This window comes from Mustela lutreola, chromosome 18 (assembly GCF_030435805.1).
Source record: "Mustela lutreola isolate mMusLut2 chromosome 18, mMusLut2.pri, whole genome shotgun sequence".
Taxonomy (NCBI): domain Eukaryota; kingdom Metazoa; phylum Chordata; class Mammalia; order Carnivora; family Mustelidae; genus Mustela; species Mustela lutreola.
Genome location: NC_081307.1, coordinates 19366713 through 19387588, shown reverse-complemented (window position 1 = coordinate 19387588; position 20876 = coordinate 19366713). Strand labels below are relative to the sequence as shown.

The 20876-nt window shown below is 35.9% G+C and overlaps 2 protein-coding genes across 4 annotated transcripts in view; one reads left to right on the top strand and one right to left on the bottom strand.

The window, feature by feature from the left end:
- The window catches only part of ZDHHC2 (zinc finger DHHC-type palmitoyltransferase 2), an 82061-nt gene extending 78175 nt beyond the window's left edge, over positions 1-3886 (top strand). Inside the window, exon 14 of one of the 2 annotated variants that reach the window (XR_009349637.1) lies at positions 423-3886. The gene's annotated coding sequence lies outside the window, so the exon portion shown is untranslated. Of the gene's footprint in view, positions 1-399 lie in introns of both variants that reach the window. The other variant, XR_009349636.1, reaches the window with a different exon arrangement.
- On the bottom strand, positions 2439-20838 carry CNOT7 (CCR4-NOT transcription complex subunit 7). 2 transcript variants are annotated; one of them, XM_059156036.1, is made up of 7 exons: positions 20656-20834; positions 18835-19045; positions 16558-16751; positions 11045-11206; positions 7941-8085; positions 5679-5789; positions 2439-4109 (listed from the first exon to the last, which is right to left on the bottom strand). In XM_059156036.1, the coding sequence occupies exons 2-7, from the start codon at positions 18949-18951 to the stop codon at positions 3981-3983; spliced, it is 858 nt and encodes a 285-aa protein (XP_059012019.1). In that variant the 5' UTR covers positions 18952-19045; positions 20656-20834; the 3' UTR covers positions 2439-3980. The 2 variants fall into 2 exon arrangements, with proteins under 2 accessions (XP_059012019.1, XP_059012020.1); XM_059156037.1 differs by lacking the exon at positions 11045-11206 and having other exon boundaries at positions 20656-20838.
- Between the last annotated feature and the right edge of the window lie 38 nt (positions 20839-20876).

Here is a 20876-nt window from a genome sequence, read left to right as displayed (position 1 = left end):
ATCCTTCAATGTTGCATCTTCCAGGGAAGGTTTTACAGAGTAAGGCGCTCTCCTGACCTGAATTTATTAATACTTAACAGTTCTTGTTTGACAGATAAAGGTGCTTAATGGAGAAAAAGGAAAAAATAATGCTCCAAAAGTAGAATTCTGTTGATGCCGAATTAAAAAATTGATTATCACAGAAAACTTCAGTTCTTCTGTTGTCTTTTATTCAACTAGGAAAGAAAAGCTGTTGTCAGTTTAGAATTCGTATCTTTTTCATTAAGTATAAGCCTCCTAAAGTCTAGATTAAAAGCATCTTAAATGACCTAATCAAACATTTATTGTGAAAGGTGAATAATAATAAAAAGCAATCTTAATTACACACTAATCTTAATGTAACATGCAAACATGTTTCAGAGTTCTTTAAAAAATACCCTCAGGCAAACAGAGGCTGCAGATGAGCCCAGAATGGCTACAAAGAATCAACTGGAGGAAAGACTGGACACACAGTAAGGCTCAAGTATGTTTTTGTTTACGTTCTTCTCACAAGGTCTTTGCACTAGTTTAAGATACCAGCTAACAATGAACAGGGTTTATTCTTATTTAGAAAAAAGAAAACAAAGGTGACAAGTGAAATGGGTATCAGCTGAACCAGAACACCTTACATTTTTACAATGTTTTAAATTTGACCAACCCAACCCTTTTCTGCTCCATGTATATTTTCACATATTAGGGATTGTTAACACATTTGAGTAGATTTCACTTGGACTGCACTAAGGTAGTAGTTTCTCAGCTTCTTTGAAAATAGTCTCACTTGTATTTCCATACAGACTATGAAAAGAAACCAGTGCTTTGGTCACTTCAAACTTAGCTTTGATTTCTCAAAGAAATACAGTAATAGCTGGAAAGCACTAGAATATCTGACTGACTTAGAGCCAAGGAAAAATACTCAAAATCCCTTTTCATTTTATAATTAACTGTCGATGTTGTACCCAGTGGCCTCACTCTTCAACCAACTGTTCTTTCCAAAAGGCTAAGTCGTTAAATTTTATTTCCTCTAGACATAATTCTTTGGGCTACTGATTCAGAAACCATGACCTAAGTATCAGTAAATGGCTTTCTTGGCTAACAGACTTTGGTTGTAGCCTCACTTTCATTTCTTATTTTTGTGAAGAAATCACGATGTGTTAAGATACTCCATTTTAAAATGTCTGTTGCTTTCCCAGTAGTTGGGCGTGTTGTGATGAGTGCTTGGTCTGCTTATGTCAACATATATTGTGTTTTTTAGCAGTTACAGTATCATTCCTTGACAAACTCAGTATTTACCATATAATTTGGGTTAGAAAATCCACATTCCAGTGTGCCTTCAAGGCACAGCATTCAAAGTGCAGTTTTCTTGTTTTGACATAATGATCTGGTAACAGGAAAAAAAAATGTTTTTGTACAGATAGACAAAGCACTCTAAATGCTTTCACATCATAGCTGCATCACTGATTGTGTCGCATACCAAAACGGAATGTGAAATGCTAAGAAAGCCATAAGCAGTTTCTGTAGCTGCTAGTCAACCTTCCTGCTGTGGTGCAAAAGTAGCCATAGACAGTACAGAAATGATGAGTGTGGCTGCATTCCAAGAAAACTTTATTTATGGACACTAAAATTTGAATTTCATAATTTTCACATGTCAGGAGGTATTATTCTTTTGATTTTTTTCCCCCAACCATTTTAAAACCATAAAAATTGTTCTCATCTCTCTGGCCTTACAAAGATTGGCAGCAGCCTGGTTTGGGCCTGTAGGCTGTAGTTTGCTGACCCTTGCTCCAAGAGATTTAATAGAATAAGGTGAGTCCAGAGTTAATGGCTCAGGAGCATTACAAAATTATCAGCCAAATATCTCAAGTCCAAAAGCTAGATTTAGTTAAGGTCATAATGTTCCTCTTTTAGAAGTAATAAAATAGTATTACTGCTTAAGAGACAGAAACCAAAACTGACACAAACTAAGAAACTGAGCAACTATGTGGCTATTCAAAAGGGAATCTTTGTAATTCCTATTTTTTTAAGGAGGTGAAGATCAAAATAAGAAACCTATTAGATTATCTGCTATATTGTGTCAGCTTTAAAAAGAAGCCACAGTAAGTCATATCAAATGCATTACTTTGTCTTTAAGAATAAATGTCTTCGTGGAAAGGAGATAAAAATCAATTCTTAACATCTAGTTGAGGTATTCATAAAGAATAAGCTGACAGTGTTGAAATGCAAAAGGCTCCATTAGACTCATTATTCAACTAATAGAAACTAGACTATTAGCTACAGTTGAAGTTACCGAGTTATTAATAATAATACACTAACAACTAGTTACAGTTAAAGAAGTTACTGAGTTCTGTTCAGTTGCCCAAATTAAAAAAAATAAAATCTCCCAAATAAATATTTTTAAAACAAAATTACCAGTCATCAACATATATAAGAAAACATTTCTGAAGGCTTTATTTACAAAAGCTTTAAAAACAAATAATACCCTCTGTTTTGCAAATAACGTTTTGTTTAAAAAGGACCACCCAGTTACAGCATTGTAATATAATGAATAATGTACAAAGAAAACAAACCAGTGTGGCTAACATTTTAAGATTTGCTAGTATTACTGATTCAAATGTAGGTGACACACATCATAACGTGTAGTCTATCATTTCAGGGAAGAGTTAATGATTACCAAAATGTCTTCCTACACATGCTCTGGTCTGGTCACATATTCTGCATGGCTAAATATTTCAATCTCTTTTGTCAATATATATAAAATAGATTGCAAAGATATACACAAAAAAATAAACAAGCATTACACTCCTCAGGTAATTAGCTATATATATAGCCATATATATATATACACACACACATATATGGCTTTATATATAGAATATATTTTTGTGTTTTGTTTTTTGCACCAAATCTCTTCATTATTTATCTTTGTAACAACTATGAAAGCACAATTTTTTGTCTTCTAATTTAATTTGGTACAATACATACCTAAAGACTTGCTATCTTTGGACTTTAATGAAATTGATTTGTGGAATCAACAAAGCAAGAGCATCGTAAGTATGGCTATAAAATGTTTAAAAAATTAAAAATAAGGTAAACAGTGACAGAGTAAGAAGAAGCAGATCAAAGGGAAGTGTGCTATCATAAAATAATGGCGGCTTCAATTATCTTGGATGCCAGTTTCCTGGCAGACATTAAACATCCAATCACAAGGGGTTTTTCCTGAAGGGTGTAAAGCTGGTTTGAAAAATTCTTCAGTCACAGAGCAGCCTACACATGCCAATGAGAAACTGACAGACACTAGATGTGCTTGGAAGATTAAACACCACGTACAGAAACAGCAGTTACTAAGCTCTCAGTAGTTTTTTGTTCACTTTTTTTTTTTTGTAGTCTTGCTGAATCAACCGTTTGCACAATGCATGTGCTATTTCCGTGGGTCAAAAACAAGTAAATACTTTATAAGGTTGGCAGATGGTCATTTTTCCAGCTAAGAGCAAGAAAAGCCAAAATTTCTGATAAAACAGAGGATTTGAGTCAGAATCACTCTCTAAAGTGCAAAATTGATGGTCCACAATCTCAAATAGCTAAAACTCCTGCAGAATAGAAGGGAGACATGAAACAGGGAAATAAATTACAGTCAGTGCTAGTTAATTTAGGAAGGGGGAAAAACAAACCAAGCCCAAGCAGGTGAAGTTTATCAAAATATTCAGTATGATACGGGTTTCCCCACTCTCTGTCACACATGCCTGCTAACAAGTATATTAAGTTAAGGCCAAATTTAACCTGAATGCTTTTCTATTTATTAAGATCTGAGATAGGAATGGTCATACTAGTACTGAAAGGCAGAAAATAAAATGGGCTATGAAAGAAAAAAAAATAGTAATATCTATTGTTCAAGGGATTCAACGAGAGATAAAACCTATATACAAGTTTGTGTGTAGCTCAAATAAAAATAAAAGGACTATTTCATGTCATGACTGCTTGTTGGCTTCCTCTTCATATGCATTCCCTGTGCCATTCTGTACATAGGATGAACCAGAACCAAGGCCATACAAATGACCACAATATTTGGCATCATCAATATGATCTTCAAAGAACATCTAAAAAGGAATTTTGGGGAAAAAAAAAAGATAATTTTAACCAAAAGGTACCACTGGTAACTTATATTTCAGCAATGTAAGTACTGACTGTTTATTAACTAAAATGACAGCTCTTTTCTATGGTGCTCCTTTGAAGCCACACATTTTAAAATTCAATGAGTAAGATTAACGTTCTCAAGAAGTACAGAGCTCAAGAGAAACCAAAGAAAAAGATTACTAAAAAAATGTATAAACAAGGGTCTTTCCTATTAACACTTAGATCAATTTATGAGAGTTTGTAATCATGGAAAAATGGCAGGAATTCTTATTCCATTAATGTAACAATACTCAATGGTCACAATGAATGAGCACTGCCAATGATTGGAGAAAAACGTTTAGGCTTCTAAGTAGCCTTGAGTCTATATGCAAGGCTGAGCTGGCTGAAAACAAACCCTGAACACATCCTGGACAGTGAAATCTGAACATTCACACTAGGTCACTATTCTTGAAAAAGCCAAGGAACATAAAGATGATAAATTAGTAGCAGAGAATCCACATTAATTGAACCATTAAGGTATTTTTTAAAATGCAAAGCTGAAAATCCAAAAGATTGTTTTAATTCTCTAGTGTTGCACTGGAAAGAAGTACAAAACAAAGTATTTATTTGTCATGAATAGACACAGTCCAAATCACTTCTGACTCAACACCTGGCAAAACAACTATTATGCTTTCTATTATTAATACAACTGCTACAGAAGTTTTAAATTTCCAGATAGTTCTCAGTCAATTCTTGAGTATCTAAGAGGATATATTCAGAAGAATTCTAAAGTTGTATTTTGCAAAACGGAAAACTTTCTTTTTGCATTTAATTTACAATGAGGTGTACCTGCATCTATCGCTCCATTACTAAGCTAGGAGGAGCCTTTGATTCACCTAGCTTTATATTCAGTATTGCCTTTTGCCACTTAAGGGGCTCTGCTCAGTATGATTTTTGATTCAACAACTACTTCACATTTACTTTACCATTTGAGAATTTAGGACCTCTTAGTAAGACTCAATCTACTAAAAAGCACTATATAAGCATTACTCTACAAACCCTCAAAATGCTGAAAAAATGGCATAAACAAATGGTATTTTACCAGCAATTTAATGCCTATGAGAAGACAATGCCAGGGAGACCTAACATGTAGATCCCTTGACTTGGCAGCGACAGCACTGATGTGGTCTACAGAAAGAATTCTGGAGTTCTGCTAGTAATGAGTGTGTCCTTGGATAGAAGTTACTAGTCTCTGGCTTCAGTTTTCTCATCTAAGAAATAGTCTGGTTGGACCTACATGATTCCTAAGGTAGTTTAAATTGTTTCATTTTTTCAGTCTATGAAGAAATCATTTTTTCAGTGCCCTCTGAACTACATTTCAGGAGGACTTATTTTTGAACACTTTCATTCAAGTGTGTTGGACACAGCCTACATGCATCTCTAACCACGTCTTCATTTAATGAGCACTTATTGCCCAAAAACGTTTGCCGTTAGATTTTTTAATGTTCTCAACCTAACAACCAACTGAGAAAAAGGCACTGATGTCTTCATACTTCTCTCATTTTGAAAAAGGCCATTCCTGTGAGCAATGAATCAGATCCCGCTTGATGCTGTGGTCCTATCCGTTCCAGCTCTAACTGTTCAGCAACTTCCTGTAAACCACCCTAGAAGAAAGAAAATCTGCCTGTCAACACAGAAATAGTGCAATGCCCAAATTCACAAGTTATATAACTTAGACACTGACCAAAATATAAATGGACTTATTTAGCACATAAAGATGGACCTTATGACGATCCAAAAAAAAAAAAAAATGTGAATTACAAATTAAAGTATTTGTTGAATATGGGAGAAGTTTATAATTTAGTAGAAAATGAGATCCTAATTGGGAAAATTTGTGTTCATCATATGCTTTAAGGCCTGTGACAGGCAAATAACATTCCTGAAGATTTGGGGGAAGCAGATCCTATACATGGGAACAGGTGTACAGGGGAACATTTATCAAGCACATTCAATCAATCCATCCATCAATATAAAATGACCATTGGCAACTTCTCTCCAACTTTCCTAAGCTTCTCACCAATCCATCTCTAAGTAGTTTACCCTCATAATTTGTATAAAACAAAGCTATTGTGATTAAATCAGTCCTTAAAAATCCACAAAGTGCTCAATTATGGTTTTGTTAAAAAGAAGAGTATGCTGCTATAAGAATACAACTCCTTATGACGGTCTAAATATCTGCTTATGTTAATATTGCCAGGCTGAAAAAAGAAAGCAATGAAAGCAAGAGAAAAAGAATGAAAGGGAAAAGTAAAAATAAAGGAAGAAAGAAAGGGAAGGAGAATAATGGCAGGGGGGAGGGTAGGGTATGAGTAAAGAAGGAGCGCAACAGAACAGGCCATTCAGCATGGCTGACCAGAGGTCAAAAAGCACCTTTTGTCATTAACCTAAATTTAACACAGCAGCTCACTCGGCATATTCAGAATAGCTGGTGTACCTAGAAATTTTCCAATATCACACACATGGTGAGCAATAATTTGATCCTGTTCCTAAAATATGTCATTGCAGAGACATGTCAGATTTTAAAAAGCACTTCTAAAGCCAGATGAAAACATGTGGGTCATGGATTCTCAGCATCTTATGCTTTCAGGGATGGACTGAGTTTCTATAGCAATAAGGCTATCCTATTTCAAGTTCACTTGAGTCACAGCGAGAAGTCTCTTCAAATTGCACACAATCCTGCTGCTCTTAGGTGCTCCAAACAAGGAGTGACCTTTCTTTAAAACTTCCCCAGCTATATGCCATATTCTGTAATAAGGCAAGCAAACTTTGGCCAAAACACTACTTCTCTTCTGATTATAAGTTCAATTATGAAAAGCAAAGTTTTCAACTTCTACACTGTTTCTTTCTGCTTAAAAGTAAAGCACTTAAGGTTTTTGCCATCTCCTAAAAGTATAATTTTATCTGCACTTCTAAAAACCTGGAAAGAAAATGTGATCAACCTGATGCAGGTTGTACCAAGCAGCCACTTCACCTACACATGCTTTTTAGTTGCAGCTTAAATCCAAACACAGCTGGAAAAAAAAATAAAAAATAAAAAATAAAGCCCTTCTACTCCTTGGGAGTCTAAGCCACCAAGAGAATTCATTCTCAAACTGAAGGAGCACTTTACTGATTAAAGAAACATTCCTTTTTAAAGAATTCATGTTCAAAGTAACATTATTACACATGCATTCAGCAATGTCAGAACGTAAGCTACTGTCCAGACAGGACCTAGACGTTTACAGAAGCACTAACATCTTGATTATTTTTTAGGCCGGGGAAAAAAAAGTCTTTTAGCCATGTTAATTAACCCTAGGAACATAATCTGTGACTGGAACCAATAAAATAATTTTTGTCCAGGGAAAACTCTGTTTGCTACATTACTGACCACACTGCTGGCCAGCTCAGATTTTATCTTGCATGGATAGATTGTGTGCATGTTGGACAGCAAAACTTGCACTTCTGTGCATGACAGCCTCGCTAGTCCTCACATTTTCGTGCAGGTTTATGATTTTCAATCTGGCAAAGATGAAAATCTGATTCTTGGTTTGAATTTTGTTGAAAACTTATTCTGCCAATATACACTGAAATTCTGAAAAAGGATTTTCTATAAATAATTTATGCAACAATAAGAATCAATAACCAGATAATATAATCACATTTAATACAAAACTTGAAATATGGCTTAAAACAACATCCCAGGCTAATATCTTATTTAACAGTCACTCAGTCTAAATAGTGTGTGGACTATAAACAGCCACTTAAAAAAGCCTTACTTTGAGATTTTTGCAGCTTTTCATGAGGTACTTCACATCATAAATGACAGGAAAAAATAATCGAAGGATCTCAAAGAAGTCAAGTTCTTCTTCAGGCAAGTTAGAGTTGGTCAGGATTTTGATTAAATAGCCAAAGTCATAACCACTACAAAAGGGTTAAATACAGAACAGAGACATATAAATATCATAGAGATGAAAAAATATTTTTTTTCTGATACAAATTTTAAGTGAGCCACAACTGTAGGTCAAAAAAGGAATCAACCAAAAAAAAAAAGATCCCAGCCCCCCACAAAGAGAGAAAACAGACATGTTTCTAATGATGCAATGATAATAGGAAAATGCCATCATCTTACCAACAGTGATACGAACTTCATTCAGAGATACCAGAACACAGATCTATACTAGCTTCTCAAGTCTATAGTCACTAGGTTACTATTTTTACTGATATCTAAAGGAAGAACTCTAAGCATCAAACCACCCATAGATGTCTCAAAAATTGTTAAATAATTATGGAAATGGAAAAATATGAATGAGAACATGGCTAAAGATGTCAAAATGTAGCAGAATTGGCAAAAATAATACAACTCTTTCCATATTTTACATAAAGAGGTCATATGCTTCAAAACCCAAAGTGCGGTGCCTGGGTGGTTCAGTCAGTTAAGCGTCCAACTCTCGATCTTAGCTCAGGTCATGATCTCAGGATCGTGAGTTCAAGCCCCAAATTAAAAATAAAAGCCCAGGGCGCCTGGGTGGCTCAGTGGGTTAAAGCCTCTGCCTTCAGCTCAGGTCATGATCCCAGGGTCCTGGGATCGAGCCCTGCATCGGGCTTTTTGCTCAGCAGGGAGCCTGCTTCTCCGTCTATCTCTGCCTGCCTCTCTGCCTACTTATGATCTCTGTCAAATAAATAAATAAATTCTTAAAAAAAATAAAAATAAAAATAAAAACCCAAAGAGTAATTCCTTAATGAAAGTATTTTCATTTTCCTTAGATGATTTTACCAGTCATTCTCTTCCCTCAAAATTCTGTTCCTATGTCATATGGCTCCTCAAGATATATTAAAGGAAATGCTGCATTTCTCAGTAAACACTGAGAACTACTATCCAGAGAATAAAATACCAACTCCCACACTTTCAAGTCAAGATCTCCTAACTCTACTGTTTTTTTCCCCCACAGCTTTGTATGTCCCCACATTCCTGTGCCTTAATTGCACACCCTTTTCCTCCCTGTCTACCTTTACTTCAAGGACAAGATGCCTTCCCCGAAGAGTCTAGCTCCCAGTGATTTCTTATACAAACTGTTTCCTTGTACTCCCCTTTAAAATGCATTATTGTTTCCTCCACTAGTCTAGTAGGAATCACATTTTTAAAAATATCTTAAAATCTTTTACTTCGCATAGCTGGAAGTCAGTACATATTTGGTGAGAGGTGATATTAACGTATCTTTTGGGGGATACAAATAAAATTTCTACTTAATGTTCAGAACTACTTCTAATTTTAAAAAGAAAAAAAGAAGCTTTACCATTGAAGACAGTTAAGGAATACCAAGGTATAAGCAATTAAGAGTAGAAACCTTTAAATTTCTGGTAATTGGCAAGGAAGTGACTGCTATCATCCAACTAAAGAGAAGTCAATACAGCATTTACTTATTACTAGTAAAAGACTGTACAAGAATTTAGGATTTATAAATTTCTTAAACTAGTCTTTATCTCATAGAAATAAGAGATATTAGAATATTAGAATATGATGAAAATATTTAATGCCATTTACAATAAAATCTTAACATACCTTGACAAATACTGGAGTCTAATTTAGACTATACATTCTAAGAAGACATGAACCCCTTGTTTCTCTTTATCTTAATATCCCCAAGGCCTAGCATGCAGTATTTGCTCAGAGTATTTTTTTGAATGAAAGACTAAGTCATACACAGCAGAAGGATGAAGGTTTCTAGTCATGACCAGGAAAGTCAAACAAAACAAAAGAAAACCAAACCCTGAAAAATATTCCTAATGTTAACAGAGACTTCAGTCTTGTCTCCTGAGGTATAGGTTCAAATGGAGAACAGAAAAAAAAGATGACAGATGACAATTAATATGTTCAATACTCCTAACTCAAAAACTACTGCTTAGTACTACAATAGAGTTTGCAAAATGAATAATCCTTTACTACAATCATTCCAGAGGCCAGAGTTGGAAATTCTAAAGCATGCAGGAATGTCTCTATTTTTTAAAAAATGTGTGAAATGGACCCAATACAAGAACATTAATAGAAGGCCAAATAAAATAATTCCCAAGGCTACTTTTAGTCCCTGTGCTTCCAATTTAATTTAGTGTACCTCAACAGAAGAACTTACTTACCTGGAAGTCTATTTTGACAAAATGGAACTACCTTCCTTTCTAAATATTCTCTTTCCAATCCAATTTTATTTTATACTAAGAATGAAAACCAACCATTTATTGAGAATTTACTGTTTGTAAAATCTTTTATTAAAATGCTCTAAACATATTATTGATCATTAAAACTATATATTTACCTAAGTGATGCCTACCTGATCACTCCTCTTTGAAAAAAAAATTAAAATCCACGACCCCCCACTGTTTTTTTCTCCACAGCATTTATCAACAACAAACCACAATATAAATTTCATCATTCAAAAAGAATTGCCTATTCCCACCAGAATATAAACTTCATGAGGCTGAGGATTTTTAGTTTAATTCCTAAAATCTTATACCAAAGTGCTTGGCATTGGTAGATATTAAATAAATATTTTCTTAACAAACAAATGATTTCATTCTAAGGCTCAGAAATGTTAAATAACCCCCAGTAACATTGATTCCAAATGGCATTGCTGGATTTAAACCAAGATCTACTTTGTCAGCCTAACTCTTTCCACTATGTAATACTCTCTCACTGGCTAAAAATGAAATACATAACTTTAAATTAACTCTTAAATAGACCAACATTAGCTTCTTGAGAGGAGACTGCTATGTGGCAGCCAGTTCCTTATAGAACTGAGCCTGAAAGTTCTGAAACAGTGACCCACACCAAGTGTGGAGCCATTAGGAAATAGAAACACAAATGCCGTTTTCAATGCAATCTTTTTACCTATGAAATGATAACCATTTGACCCCTTCGCAGAGGACCACTCCCGATGTCATAAGAAGTTCTGCAAAGTACTGGGTCTCAATTCCTTCCTCCTCATGTTTTTTAAACTGGATGCCAGATGTTGTTAGTAGCTCTATAGAGTCCTGGGCATACATGTCCTCCCTGGCAGAAGAAGAAAGACAACCTTCAAAAATGCCATTCTTCAAACAAACCATTTTTCTCCACTTACATCTACAACCTACAGTACCAGAAACAATAAAACACAGGACTGGCGTGGGTCTGATTATTCCAATGCTTCACATATAGGAAGGAAAATACAATTTAAATATTAAGGTTATTATTTTAGAAAAGTGTTCAGTCAATCATCTTTCAAAGCAGTCCAAGGGTGAGATTTTAATCTTTACTACTGATTCAATGTCATTAGCCTTTCCCAAGTTACATATATTTAACTGAGTTTGAAAAAAGGGTCTTCTACTCACCAGGGGCTACCACCACAAAGTGAAAGACATGTTCTTTTCAGGGGCTTTCAGTCTCAGCAGCCTTTTTATTGCTGCCCCATGGAGCTGTAGCCACAGGGGTGGGTGACAGCCTATATCCATCTCCCATGCTCCCAGCAGCATCAGGAAGGAGAGCAAGAGGAAAATATCTGATGTGGCTAAATTAAAACTACATTCCATCCTAGAGAAAAAGGAATCTCCTCCTCTCACTAATGATGAGCCTTTCAAAGGGCGCCAATAACCAGTAAAATGTTTAAAATGGAAGACTTTGCTATAAGAGCAATAGCTTCTTCTTCTAACAATCTTAATCCTAGAAAATCACCTCCCAAAGATGAAGCCAGGAAATCTAAATATAAACCAACCATTGAAGATTTTACTTAAGCCAAAAAGAAAGCACTAATTTCTAAGCATGAACACACCGGTATCCAAATGTTAAATTAAATTTTAAAAAAGGATCAAAACGAAGGTACAGGTTTCTGAAAATACACGGTAAGTATTTTGTGCACTGCCCACTGGATTTTTTTCATTTACTTTTTAAATAGCAAGAATACTGGTTTCCACCACTTAGCGAAAGAAAATTCTATTAAAAGCTTTAACAAAACTAATTAAACCAAAAGAAACATTATATTTAGGTGAAAAAGTGTTCTTACAGTCTATTCTCTGGAAATCAGTCTGCTTCTAAGTGTCTTTGAAAAATAACAAAACATAATGTTGTATCGTGCCAATCAGTAAATATAGTTATTGTGGTGAGCACTGTACAATCTACAGAATTGTTAAATCACTGTTATGCACTTGAAACTAATGTAAGATATGTGAACTATCCTTAATATAAAAATTTAAAAAACAAATACTAGCCATTGAACATCTTTAAAAAAAGAGGGACCTGCAATCATCACTTTAGGTCAAAATTTCCCCTAAGAAAAACCCTTTAGGAAGGATTTCTGAATAAATCTAATAAAAGTTTTTTTTCATTAAACAACAGATATCATTGGCCTTATTACACTAAAAGTATGTATCTTAAACAATTAAAATCTCACTCATCTGGCTCTGATGCTCACATTGAGAGGCATACTTTAGCAAATTATAACCAACCCAAAGCGTAAGATTCTTTCTCTAGGCTCACATTATACTGGGCCATATGCTCACTTTATCTTTTAGTACACAGATTCAAAAGGGCAATGATTTTTGTCATTTTTGTTTAATGTCTATCACCACATCAAAAAACTTGTGAGGTGGAACAGTGAGTGTTGCACTACTTAAATCAGAATTTCCCAAACTTGCCCAATGACAGCAATCATCCAGAGAGTGTACCAAAAATATGGGTTTCCAGGTCCTATACCTAGACTTACTGAATTACAATATCCAGGAGAAAGATCTGGGTAAATACCTCAGGTGCTTAATAATCAACAAGTTTAGTTAAAAAAAAAATGTATAAAATTACTTCTTTCTCTTTTTTTCTGTATAGTTCACATAACTCAATGCAGATTAAGCTGATGTACTATATTTCTTGGGAGTAAATATTTTAAAATTTAGAACCAATTCCATGCTTTATAATACCCATTAGAAGAGAAAGCTGAAAGTTCCACACAGGTAAGGTAATAAATCTCTAAATAGAATGAAGAAAATTTCCTGCTGGTATGGAAAACTCTGTAATTCTTATAATTCAATTCTCCAAATCAATTCAAATTCAAACCTCCAAATCCCCTTCCCATGGTATCCATTTCAAGTTTTTTTTTTTAATTTTTAATTTTTTTATTCCAAAATTCATTGTTTATGTATCACACCCAGTGCTCCACGCAATACGCGCCCTCCGTAATACCCACCACCAGGCTCACCCACTCCCTTACCCCAGCAAAACCCTCACTCAGTTTGTTTCTCCAGAGTCCACATTCCCAAGCTCCAAAAATCCTAGTATATGTAGGAATATATTAAAGGATGGAAATCTCAAAAAAGTAGTCAAAACATTGTTTAGTCAAAAGTGTAAGGACTACTGCAGGTGCAGGTACAGGCTTACTGATTATAACAATCTGTTCAAAACACCAGGGAACAGTAATGATTGCTCCTAACACTCATCAACTACTAAGTTTAAGGAGGCAAAATATCTAGGCATAATAATTGAACTTGAGTGAAAGCCATGTGCAAATACCTAAAAAAGGTTTTCCCAAAAACCAGAGATACAAGACTACTCATCTCAAACTATATCCTAAAAACAGAAACTAACTTAACTAGGTATGTTAAATCCCATAAATATATTTTTTCATCCTTTCTTAAAGTAGGCTCCATGTCCAACATGGGGCTTGAACTCACAACCCCAAGATCAAGAGTTTCATGCTCTATGTACTGAGCCAGCCACGTGCCCCTACTTTTTGACCTGCCTACAAGTATAAACTTAGCCTACTACACAAATTCACATTTTTAAACACAGACTCAAGATTTTATAATTTGGAAATGCTTTCCAACCTCAATCCATTCCTGGCTCACCATACATTTTATATTTTAAAACATGCACCCTATATATTTAAGTTTATGCTAAAAAATCAGGAGCAAAGACAAACCAGAACACAGACTGTTACAAATGCACAAACGGTCACAAAAATTAATGTTTTATGAACTTGAACCAAAAATATGTAAGATGCTCAAAAAATCTGCAAAGACTATATGAAAGACAACATGAACAGCCTGCAACTCTATACAAGACAATAGCCTTTTAGCCTTCAAATGCCTGGGCATTATCCTATAAACAAATCAAAACCATCCTCTGATTCTGCTGTCCTTTCCACTTAGGGTCCTCCCTGTATCTCCTCTCCTCTGCCGTTTTCCTTCAGTGAATTATCAGTTCCCTGTCTGTTGCCGCTGAACCCACAATCTCCTGTAATCTCTATTACACTATCAAAATGATCTCAAATAATAATTACTGTAATCATCAAATTGATGTTTTAGAAATTTGTTCTCATCTCCTTTGATAGGGATAGCTTTCTTCTGCACAGCTCACAAATATTCTACTTCAACTTTCATTTTACTATCAACTCCAAATTCAATTTAGAGAGAACTCCTATACATTGATCATTATCTAACAAATTCTAATTTTTGGACTTTGGCAATGGAGAGCAGACAGAAATGTTACAGGAACACAAAGTTCTAAAGACCATGACCAACCTTCCTCAACACTATACCCCCTGGCACCTAACCCAACTGCTGACACATTCTAGGCACTCAATAAAAAAGTCAATTTTTCATCTTTCTACAAAATATCCAAGATTCTATTCATGGTACTCTGTTCTCCATATTAAGTAGTCCCAGTTTTATCTTCCAAATAATCATTTCCTCTTAAATAGTATATTCCACTATATCCTTCTCCTTAAAAACATCTTCTTAGACATTAACAATAGCATAAATAGTGGCCAAACCTAGTAACAAGTAGCTCTCTCTGTATAAGAAAAAAAAGTCTTTCAAAGATTGTAATATGGCAGTTGTTATAACAAAGATGTTTCTAGAAAAGGAAAATGTCAATTTTTCCAAATTGGAGACATAGACGGGTCCACCTGCTACTCATGTATTTAGATCACAATGGTATCTCAGTTGAAGAAAGTGTTCTAATGATCAAATTGGAAAAAAAGGAAAACAGAACAAATGAAATGGTAAAGAACTAATTTTAAAAATGGTTATCTTTTGAGAAAAGGGCAAAAGACAATTTTCAGTGTTTCAGAATTACAGTACTTATAAAAGGTTATTACCAGTTTGAATAGAGAGGAGTAATTTTTACCCTTTAAATTCAACAAAGTAAAACAGAAAATGAGGCTAAACACAATGTAATTATAAGCCATAGTACTGTACCATTAACGACATTACTCTCTAAAATCATCAGCTCTGCTTTTTAGAACTTACATGCTAAATATCACATTGTTGTAGAGAGAATGGGAGGTTCTTACATTGGCACTACTGTTAAATTGTCCCACAGCTTCTTTAACTATTTTCTGAAGCAGATTTAAGATCATATTACACAAATACATGCTGTCAAATAAGACACCACAATATTTTAACTTAATTAGAATGTCTTAAACATTTCCCCACCTTAGAGTCAGTTTGTAAACAATCTGCCCTCAGCCAAAACACTCCAGACTTCCCTAAGCTATCAAGACAACAAGTAAGGAAACTCGATTTCAACCTTGGGCTTGAGTTAGAATTTAGTTTCTGAATGGTTTCTGAAAAAAATACCAAGTTCAAGGATACCATTCTCTCTCTTATGTTAGTTCTAAGAGGTTTTGTGGGGTGATCGGGGAATTTAACTATTACATAACTATTGTATAATTATATTGACTTGACTAGAAAATGCACTCAAGTTTCCAAGAAATGTCCTACTACCCTTGACATGTAATCCATTGATAGTCTGGAGTTTGTAATAAAAGTATCTCCAGGGACGCCTGGATGGCTCAGTTGGTTAAGCAGCTGCCTTCAGCTCAGATCATGATCCCAGCGTCCTGGGATCGAGTCCCACATCGGGCTCCTTGCTTGGCAGGGAGCCTGCTTCTCCCTCTGCCTCTGCCTGCCACTCTGTCTGCCTGTGCTCACTCTCGCTCCTCTCTCTCTGACAAATAAATAAATAAAATCTTTAAAAAAAAAAAAAAAAAAAAAGTATCTCCACATGAAGGATAATCACTACAACAAAGATGTATATATTTCAAATTGCACACAAAGGTTGAAAGTAAAATATAACGTAAAGGTTATTTTTCTATCAAGAAGTGTCTTGAATACCCAAAGTTTTTCAGATTTCAAAAAAAAGTAGCAGTCATACTTTTCAAACAACATCTTTAAAATTCGAAGTATTTGAATATAAGGTCTTCTTTATCCTAGTTCTTTCGTTCCATTAGAAGAAATCTAATCTCTTGAAATTTTAGGTTTTAAATATTTCTAGGATAACTGCCAAATTCAGTTAGCATTTCATTCACCATACTTAAAAGAAATCAATTCCTAAAATTAAGCTAAAAAAAGTTTGGGTTATATTTATTTCCCACTTACGTCAAATTAAATTTAAAATTAAACTGCCAAGTTGAAGTTCCTGGAGGATATTCTCCTTGCTCATTCATAAATGTCAGTCCTAGCTGAATTATCTTTAACAAGTCTACATTACATCGCAATAGTTGGTACTGATAGTCAGCATTGCTCCTGAATTCTCCAATAGGTCTTGCAACCACACCTGGAAACTCGGTATCCTGTAAAATAGTTTTAAGATTCATTATTTACTAAATGACCAAAACCACAATCCATAAATTCTTAGCATAAATCATTAATTTTTGGTTCAAGTCAAAGAATCCTGTTATAGGTAATTTTTTACACATTTGTATTCAAATACAAAATTACCTTTTAACTATGAAGAGCATTACTTTTTAGAACCATAAAACAGAACCAAACTTAATGACTTTTTCTCATTTTAAATACACTGTCAGAAAAAAATTATTCTGTATAAGATATGAATGATAAATGCACCAAGTACTCTATTCCCAAGGAAGGGGGAAAAAAATCAAAAATTCACATTTCTCAAGGGGTATTTGAAACTGTGTTCACAGTATGCTAGTGTTAAATGAAGAACTGATTAAAAAGAACGGAAAATGCATCATACTTTCTGATTATTTTTCTGAGGTAAGGTTTGTCTAAACATCAAAACCCTCTGAATTTCCTGGGCTAAAATAGCACTCTCTATTTCGTGAGAAAACAGGTCACCAAAAATTATGTGATACCCACTTATTCCTGTAGAATGTTATCATGTCTCTAATGTCACTCCTTATCATCTGAGAAATGATCACTATATATTTTTGTGGGATAAAAAACAACTTCTGGGCACTTGGGAGGCTCAGTTGGTTAAGCAACTGCCTTCGGCTCAGGTCATGATCCTGGAGTCCTGGGTTTGAGTCCCACATCCGGGGCCCCCCTGCTCTGCAGGAGGTCTGCTCCTCTTTCTCCCTCTGCCTGACGCTCCCACTGCTTGTGCTCTCTCTCTCTCTCTGTTAAATAAAATCTTTAAAAAATAAACAAAAACTTCAATTCTAATTATGGGTAAGTACACTTTTATTAAATAAGTTATCTATGTACACTCAAATATTCGTATTTTCAACAATCAACCTGCCCCTCCCCACAAAAGCACATTTATTTATTTGCATTAAAAATACTGAGGAAACGACACTGTACCACTTTACTTTTAAAATTCAAATTGGGAAGCAAAAAACAAAATCTGGATACCAAAACACTATGAAACAGTAAAGAAACTAAAACTAATACAGTCCAACTCAACAACCACTTTACTGGATATTTTATTAACACAAAATGCTACGTGTGTTGTGGGAGAGAAAGGGTAAGACACTAACCCCTTGCTTTGTGGAACTTACAATCTGGAAAACAGTACAGTAACTGTAATAGATGTACAAAATACAGCAGGTAAAGCAGCAAAATAATTAACTCAATAGATGGTCTAGGTAGATTAAATACTAAATGCAAAAGCAGAGATGCTTAACAGCATAGTATGTTCGTGCAACTCCACTGCTGATTAAAACAACAAAAAAAACCTGCAAATCAACAGTGTTCCACTGGGAGGTCTGATTTTTTTTTTTTTTTTTTTTTTTTTTGGGGAAAGACATGCAGGAGCTCCCTAGCTTTTTTGTGCTCATCTGGTATTATCAGTTAAGCCTTAAGTGTTGCTGGGCGCTGACCTGGCACTCAGCCAGGTTCTAATGTTCTTCTGTCGTTGAGTATGAACAGTTTTACACTCAACATCAGATAAGACCACTCCGTAATCATGACTAAACGCAGACAAAACATAAACATTGTCCAAACTACAAAAATGGTCAAACATCTTTCCATCTTGGCTAATGTAAGTAAACTACTGTTTCTTTATAGCTTTAGTATCATTCTAGTCTTCTCTCATTCTATTCAAGACTTAAGATACCCTGTCATCGAATTATCCCAGCTTCTCAACAGCGTCCAATCCAGAGCACAACCCTGCCTCCTTAATCCCTCCCTAAAACTACCTGACAAAAGCCAAATCCTAAAGTCTTTTCTAACACTCTTACTCACATGCCCCATGTTTTCAGTGGTGTGCATTTTCCCTCACTGCAATGAGTAATAAACCCAATTTGTCACATTGCAGAAGTGTTCCTGGTGGTCTCTGGTTCAAGGACATTGACAAAATTTTCCTTTTATAATTAATCTCTACAATATTAACCAGATGAACTGAATTCAAGACTTTAATATCCCTGTTCCTCTTTTATAAGAAGCATCTTCAGGATTTGATGATAGGCATACCATAGCAACGTAATTATATTTTCTGATAACTTGACGAATTTTCTTCATCTCTTCATCCAGGTTGCAAGCCCAAACTTCACAAATTCTTTGGCTATGATCTACAGTTGCTGCTGGCATAGTGAGGGCACAAGAAGTCTAGATGCCAAGCATCAAAATGTTATACTTGATTGAAGATTTGTTTCATAAAATACTTTATCCTTTATTTTTGTACCTGTCAAAATAAAAACCAGTGAAATCAGAAATATGATTCATAGATGAACTGAGTTGATACAAACCTAAAAGGTTATTCAAAGTCCTTGATTTGTAAGAAAATCAGTTTGGGAAATGACTTGTCTAAAGTCACACAGCTTATCAGTAGGAAAAAGCAAAGGACTGAAAAAGGTTTTCTGGTTCTAATACCAATGTTAGGCAAAAACAGTATTTTTTTATGTGTACGTATTAATCATTTTTTAAAAACATTAAAGATTGCTCTGAATTCAACTCACTCTCTGAATAAAACTTTATGAAGACATCTATTTCCACATAGAAAATGAAAAGTTAAATAGTGATATAATGTGACTGGATCAGATGTTATTAGGACAAAGGTAATGTTTATTACCAGCATTATGTCATTAACAGCAAATCTGATTTGATTACAAAATCTCATTTAGTGGCATTTACTGAAGTCAGATTAGAAGGTACTTTTTAGTAAACCAACAACAACAAAAAGAGAAAACAAAAAAAAATCTCTTTCTGAAAAATAAGTAACATCCACAGAAACTGTTCTAATGTCCCTAACTGCAGGAGGAAGGAAGAAAAAGGTGTATGCATTTCAAACTGTTTCTCATTTCCTAAAAACCCAAGTATAAACACACATCTGTCCTTCTGTCCAACAACAGCATCATGCCACAGAAAGAGTACAGACCAACATTTTGATTCTTGGACAGAAAAATTCCAAACGCTCCTTCATTTTTCACGGAAGTCTGAAAAAATCCTAACAAACCAAGGTAAAAAAGGGAATTATGATACCTCCCAAACACTTCAGTCACACATGGAACCTCAAGTCCTCTAAGAACAGAGACCAAAGATCTAGGGGACCCCTTCTTCATTACCCTCCCCACTCCCCTACACACCCACACACCCACACACACACCTTCATTACCCTCCCCACTCTACTACACACACACACAAACACACACTTCATTACCCTCCCCACTCCCCTACACACCCACACCTTCATTACTCTCCCCACTCCTCTAAAAACACACAAACACACACACACACACACACACACACACACTCTCTCTCTCTCAAAAAGACCCTGTAGCTTCCCATTACTTTTCCACCTCTCTCTCTACTACAATTCCAGAAGCCCTGACGAGGCACCAGAGGCCTTCTCATTACTGGAGATACAATCTCCGTGCTGCAGGCTCCCAAAGAATCGAAAACAGCACAGAGCCACTCAAGTCATAGATAACTCTCTTCCCTGGCAGAGAGCCACTGTGAAGGTGCTTGATAACCATTTACTGGGGCCAGACTGACGCCCAAGCACTGCTGCCAGAAGAAATATGAGGAGCAGAGATCTCGGCCACCGCCCTCCACTCCCAATTTCCGTCCAACAACGTCGAAGCCCCAGGTACAAAGCCTTGACGTCATCACTCCGCGCCACCCCCTTGACATACCCTCAGCCCGTTACCCTACCCCCCCTCCACCCGCCGCCTGGCTTTTTCCTTCGCCAGCCGCCTTCCAGCTGGCGCCATCGCTCACCATCTCAGGTTCATCGTTCCCGCCCCCTTTCTACTTCCCCAATCCGCCCCTCCCCCCGGCAGACGCAAGATCTACTTGTGTCGCTGAGCTCGCGCTCCTCCTCCTCCTCCTCGCCATAGAGACAGCAACCAGCGGCGGTGGCGGTGGCGGTAGCGGCGGCAGCAGCGGGTGCCCCATAGACACCTCACGCCCAGCAAGGGGAGAAGGGGAGCTGGGGCTGCGCCGCACTGTGCTGCGCCGTCGCTTCTCGCACGTCCTGGCGGGGGCGCTAGGTGATGACGCGACACGCCGAGGGG